This window comes from Diuraphis noxia, unplaced genomic scaffold (genome assembly GCF_037042655.1).
Source record: "Diuraphis noxia isolate RWA-SAM2 unplaced genomic scaffold, SU_Dnox_SAM2 contig0001, whole genome shotgun sequence".
NCBI classification, from domain to species: Eukaryota; Metazoa; Arthropoda; class Insecta; order Hemiptera; family Aphididae; genus Diuraphis; species Diuraphis noxia.
The window spans coordinates 48595361-48602415 of NW_028301711.1; the positions used below are offsets into that span (position 1 = coordinate 48595361).

A 7055-nucleotide genomic window follows, 5' to 3' on the forward strand; every position below is an offset into this window, starting at 1 on the left:
ATGATTTTTAAAAAAATCACGACGAAAAATTGCATCATGGTAAAAAAGTAAATATATATTAAATATAATATTGTCTCGCCCAATAGTCCGTTTGAAAGTGCAACTGCAACTGCAATATTTTGGAAACGGTTGATCAGGCGCGGACAAAACAGAGCGATGCCCCCCCCCCCAGTGGCGTATTTACGAGGGGGGATCAAGGGGATCAACCCCCCCCCCCATAAACTGTATACACACAATTAATTATAGTCGTTACTCGTTATAATTTGATGATTACTATTTAAAAAATTATGATTTTTTTTTTTTCAATTCCTAATTGATTAAATTTGCAAGAATAAAACCGCTGAGCGCTGTTCAGACGGGCAAGATTTTTATTATTCCCAATAGAAAGTAACGTTTTATGCTTGCAGACTGCAGTTCAGTCTTGTAAAATTGTTAAGTATTCGAATAAATGTAATAATATGAATATGTATTCAAATACTTTTTTTTTAGATTCTGAGCGAAGCGATGAATGTATTGATTTTACAATGATGTGTGCTTTTTTACTTTTTAACTTTTTTGTGTCTGTCATCACGTTTTAGGAGAGTAAAAATGCTTAGATATTCTTTAACAGCATCTTTTCTGATAGGAAAGTGAACCTATATGGTACTTTGGGGGTCAAAAGTAAAAGTTTCCCAGTAGTTTTCAAAAGCGCCGTGAAAAACAAATGAAAAATTAAGGAAAAAACGGGAATTTTTACGCAAACTCTATTTTGGTCAAAATCGATTACGGTTTTTGGTGTAATTCTAAAAAAAATGTCTGTAGATACATGAAATTTTCACTGGTTGTTTATATTAACACTTTCTATATTTGATACAATTTTTAAAATATTTTGACTTGTTTTAAGCTGTTTACGGATATACTTATAGTTTCCAACTTTTTAGGTTTTTTTTTTGAATGTCAATAAATCTTTATTTGTGGGGTAAAAAAGCTTGAAAATTTAATACGATGCTTCTTATATATTGACACAATAGTGGTTGAAAAATATTAAAAATCCTTAGTCACGGTTTTCTTTTTATAACCATTTAAAGTTCAAATTTTGACAAAATACTGAAAAAACACGAAAATTAGCAAATTATTTTGAGTTAGAAATTCATAAAAATTTGTCTTTTTGAATCTAACAATTGAAAATTTAATATAAGATTCTTCATAAGTACGCCTAATTTTATCAAAAAAAATCTCTACCGAAAAGTCAAATTAAATTTTTATGAGCATTTGAAGTTCATATTTTGTATCTTGTATTGTAATAACATGATTTTGATAATAAAACATTGAACCTCAAGTAATGTGTTGTGTATTATAATTTTGGCAAACGTAGAATGTATATTTAATATTAATAAGCTTTTATAATTCCTGGAAACTTGGGGGGGGGGGGGGCGTAGCCACTCTCAAGTTTGTAATTATCATAAAAAGTCATACCCCCCCACATGACAAAAACCTAAATACACCAGTGCTCTCCCCCAATATCACGAAACGAAAAAAATAAACATATTTAATATGTCAATCAATATTTAAAATTATATTTTTTATAGAAAATATGAAAAAACTGTTTAGGCTGTTATTTTTTAGTTTTAATGTACATCATAAATATTAAATAATAATAAATTACTACATTTTTCTGTGGATCGTTGAATAGTTCTATTTATAATTCGGTAATATCTAATCGCGCCGACTGATTTTATTATATTCCTTAGTGGAACCTGAGTTATCCAGGACATTTGGAATGGCCCATTCCCTGCATCAGTTGTTATTTTTAAATTGAATGGGCACAAAATAACATTTATAATCAATAGTATTTACTATATTTTAGTATTAATTATAGTAGTTAATATAATATACTATATAAATAGGTAAATTAAATATATTTGAATCAAATTATTGGATCGAAATAATGATAATCATTTTAATATCTATCATTATTGAATTGTTCACAGACACAATCATCAAATGAAAAAAGAAATATAATATTGATGTACCTAGACGTGAATAAAGCCATTATGTTTTCAAAAATCAACAGAAAATTAGATTTTGTTCTATAATTTTTATTTTTATTTCATTTTTAATATTTTTTGATTTGTTTTTTTTTATATTTAATAAAGAGTTTTCTTTTCAATGTACCTACCAACGATTTTTTATATTTTTAGTTTTTAGTCGCCGCTTAGTGTTCACTGGTTATAAGAATCAGCCACTCATATATAGCGATCAAAAATGCCATGAACGGAACAAACAGTCGTTATAAGAGAATTTTTCGTCGAATACAGTGTTCAGGTTTTCGGTTATTGTGATCAGAAATATAAAATATAAATACAATTTAAAATAATACCTATCACCTTTTTGTTTACAGGGAAACTATTACGAATGACAATTATCTTAATCATGAACTTTAATCAAGCTTATATTTTCTAATGTAACCACGTAATAAGCGATACTCCATAATAACATAACATTTCGTAACGGGGTTGGTAAATTGAGAGGGGAAAAATCACAAATAAAAATTTTATAGTGCAAATTTTTAAATATTTAATGCATATAAATCGTTTTTTCCTGGGACTCAAATTACCTACTACCTTATTTTTTCCGGGACTCAACTTACCTACTACTTATTTATCCCCGGGACTCAATTTAACACTTTCAAAATGTACCAAACTTATCTCGGACTCAATTTACCTAGCCCCATTCGTACATGTTTGAAACCGTTTTTGTTCTGACAAGCACCAATATTTTACACTTTATACGCAGTTTGTTTTCGTTCGTTGTTCAGTATACCGTAGGTATGTATAGTATAAAAAATAAAAATATTTAGATTATTAAAAATAAAAAATGATAATACTAAATAAATATAATTTTAATATTTAAATATTTTTACATTATTTTATACATGTTTCTCCAGTCGCCGCTTTTAGTGATTTCCGGTTATAGTGATCAAGTAGGTACTTTTGAACGAAGGTAATCACTATAAGTGGCGAAAACTGTACCTAATATATAATAATGATAATAATTCGAGTGGAGTAATACATTTTTATTATTGAAAAAAGCTCTCCCACCATGACTTATTGTCTAGGGACAACTCCGGATTTAACAAAATTATAGTATTATAAAATATTGATGTACATATATAATAGAAATCACGGTAAAAAAGTCCGGGATAAAATAAGTCCGTTAAATATATAACAATAAACATAATATATTATAGGTACTAATTTCTCATTTTGATGAACTATCGTTATAGAAATTATATATATTTTTAAAAAAAGTCATGAATTATAATAACTACCTATATAAAATTGAAATTATTATTTATATAAAAACAATATATACAATATAATATGTATTTTAAAGATGTATTTCGTCATACAGAAATTAACTTTATTATTTTTTTTTTATAATATATACGTTAAGGAGTATGTTAAGTGACTGCAGCTTTTTGAATTTCGAATTAATCGATTTCACCCGTTAATTTACCTTTTTGTTTAAATGTGTATTGTGTAAGTAATGTTATAAATTTGTATAGTTATATGTACTTATAATTACTTTTGGTACGATTATACGTAAATATTTTAAAGACAAATTACGTCGTTATGATTTATAGATCATAATAAATAATTCGTTTAAACGATACCACAACAAACGATAGATCGCCGTTAATACTTTTTAGTGAAGAATAATATATTTTAATACAAGTACTAGCCGGCGAACTCTTAAGTAATATAAATTTATATTATGTTTAATACTTTTTCTCTATTCCTAAGTATTATAAAAATTATGAACAAGCTTAACTATGGTAACTTTACTGATGATGTTTAAAAGTATATGAAAATTGTTCTCATTCAAATACCCATCAATATAAAAAAAAAAAAAAAACAAATACAATACAAATGGAATTATTGATGAACTTTTTATTGTATATTTTAAAATATATGTAGGTAAGTATACATAAATGTGTTTTAATTATAAATTAAATTACATGTATGTTTTCATAATGTAATGATGTAAAGGTACCTATACACATATTTATGGACGATAGGTGGTAGTAGTTGGATTAGTGTAAAAGATTTTTGCCTTTCTTCCTAATAAATATAGGTACATCGATCCGTCAGGCCAATATCGAGATCCCTCGTGGACGAATGGCAGCTCATCCCGATCTAAAAGCTCTGAGAGCCCTTTGCACAGGGTTTTGTTGAATGTACCTGCTGCTACCACTGGCTTGCTAATCACTATTCGGATTATTCTGAGCATCTTGTCGTCCACGTCCCTCACATCGTACAACTGTGGACAGAAAGGAAAAATACAGATAGAGAGAAATAAATTAAATCAACTATAAATTATGTGTATGTAAATATAGGTACACTGAATCCCCCCTCCCCAATCTACAACCACAAATGTCGAGGTCACTGTTTTTTAGACCTTCAGATTTTACAATAAGATTAAAGTTAATACACGACACAGGAGTGATATTAGTGTAAATACGGCAGCACGAAGGACAACAATTAGAAACACTGCTGATGAATATTGTAATTATAATGGGGCTTTCCCCGGAATAGTTGGTGATGGTGAATGTTTATTAGATACTATGGTTACTATGGTTAACACAATGTATTATATTTACTCGGTGTAAAAAAAATTTGCGTAATTCCATTAAATTTCAGCAGGTGTAAAATTGTTATCAATAATTATAAATTAGGTAAGTCATATTACTCATATTTAAAGCTAATTGCATTGCTCGCATGTACTAAATAGGTATCTTTTTATATTTGATAACAATATAACATAAACAAAGATAAAAATCTGTAGGTACCTATATTTTAAATACTATATGAGCTGTATCTGTACTATGATACATTATGCATATAAAAATATAATATTTATATAATAAATATTTTATAAATTAATATTTATAAAATTAATTAAAGTGATAACAACATTCTTAAATAAGTTTAAAAAAAATTCAACAAATCAATGAAATATAGATGATATTGTATTTAAAGAGGTATAAAGTTCAGTATATGCTGGCACAAAAGTATATCTTTTAATCTTCAACATAATACCAGGGGGTCCAAGTGCACTGTCGTGCACCTCCGTAATTATGCCACTGATAATAAATATATATGAAATATAAATCGTCAAACCGTTTAAAAACATTTGGGATTGTATACATATACAATACGAGGGCTTTAAATCTCAAATGGTTTGACTAGGTATGGAAAATAAGAAGTTCAATTATTTAAAGAGAGGTATGTGGTGGTTTAGTTATCGCATATAATAATTACAAGTAAGAACTTTTATTAGTTTTGAATTATTAAAATAAAATTTTCCCTGAAAATAGAATTAGTATACAATGATCAATTACACAAATAATAAGTATTATTCTACCAACCACCCACTTAAAAATTTTAAATCCATAATAGTTAATATTTCATGCGTGTACATAAGAATGTTCTTCAACCACATACTCACTACAACCCCCCCCCCCCCACACACACACTAATTACCATTCAAATAATCAGATTGATTGCATGAATTCGTCTACATTATAAAGAATATATAGAATAATATAATATAATATAAAATAACGTGTAATATACTCACGGCACATCTGTGGGATCGTGGTTTGGATGGTTGACTCTGCATATTTTCTGCATTAGTATGTTCCAGTAGTGATATGTACTTAAAACCCAATTTAACTTCGTCCATGTTGGGTTGTTTAATGTTTGCCAAGCACTCAAAAGTAAAGTGGTCCATATCTGATAGAAACAATTAGATGAAATATTCATGAGTATGATTAAAGATATTGCTTGGCAAAAAATACTAGCTATAACATTAATTATAGTACATTAATATTCAATATAATATTAAAATACATTTATATTACACTCCCCAATAAAGTAGGTACTTAATATCCTTTTAAAATAAAGAAATATGTGTGCAAAGCGCAAGTCAATCTGATAATGTTATTATATAAACATACAATATGCTGTAGAATAACGAAAATTAATACTATTGTAATTAATTTTATTTGAGTTTTATGCAGAGTTTGGTGACCGCAAATTTTAAAAAGCACGAGTCCAATACCCACCCACGCAACCCACCTTACCACCCCCCGACCACAATTATTATGTTACAGTTGTAGTAGTTCGTTATACGTACTAGTCATGTTTCTGCAATGGCCATGTATATTTGTTGGTTCGGGACGCTCCAACCACAAATGTAACAACGGAACAGCGCTTTGTTGAGTTTTGTTTGCCATATAGGCACATCCGTACATCGGCGACTTCGTTTGTATAGTCTCTACCTCGAATTTCGCCTTTTTTCCAAATGGAGGACATACACGACCATTGAGACTATCCATTACTAAAAAAACACAAGAAGACAATTAGTACCTTATTACACTATTAGGTAAATTATACTGTTTGGTGTTTGTAATATTAAAAATAATAAATATTCTATTCTAAATGTTATTATGAGGACCACCAAAATTCTGTGCATTCCTTCGTGTGACGGTCTGCCACCGATACCGATTCTACTATTATCAGTCCCATGTGAGGATGCTTAGAAGGGGAATCCGATAATTACCTCACAATATTAACCTTTTTTTCCAAAAGGTAACGGTAATTGGGTCACTTAATTTTTATATTTATAACAGGTAGACTCGGTGATTTTATCACTTTTTCAACGATTTATTTATATTGTATGACTAATCTATAGAATGATTAAAAACTTGAAAATAAAAAATAAAACTTAAATTCGAAGTATATAACACATATCAAATATTTAGAGACGTAAAACAATAAATATACATTTTAAACATAATACAGATTTCTCAAACATCTGAATGATACATTGTAATTATTCATAAGTAACATGTGTGTTTTAAAAATAATACATAATGCTATTTACTCACTATTTTGGCGGTTTTCAATATCTTCTGTCGACCACATCCGTTCTACGTAACCATTATTTGGCAATGCCACAATCGATGAGATGATGGCAAGCGTGACAATTGTAAATGCCGTATATTTCAT

At 28.5% G+C, this 7055-nt stretch overlaps 1 protein-coding gene across 1 annotated transcript; it reads right to left on the reverse strand.

Annotated features, from left to right (window-relative positions):
* Nucleotides 1–4047: 4047 nt before the first annotated feature.
* LOC149060832 (uncharacterized) lies at nt 4048–7055 on the reverse strand. Its single transcript, XM_089230754.1, has 4 exons — nt 6935–7055; nt 6181–6384; nt 5623–5777; nt 4048–4302 (listed from the first exon to the last, which is right to left on the reverse strand). Exons 1-4 carry the CDS (start codon nt 7053–7055, stop codon nt 4048–4050), a joined length of 735 nt encoding a protein of 244 aa, XP_089086880.1.

Bases quoted from the DNA above. Each gene is read 5' to 3' on its own strand.
- LOC149060832 (XM_089230754.1), bottom strand. From the start codon at position 7,055: ATGAAATATACGGCATTTACAATTGTCACGCTTGCCATCATCTCATCG. The intron at 6,385-6,934 runs GTGAGTAAATAG...GTGTTTTTTTAG, and splicing joins TATTGAAAACCGCCAAAATA to TAATGGATAGTCTCAATGGT. The intron at 5,778-6,180 runs GTACGTATAACG...TGTTTCTATCAG, and splicing joins CCATTGCAGAAACATGACTA to ATATGGACCACTTTACTTTT.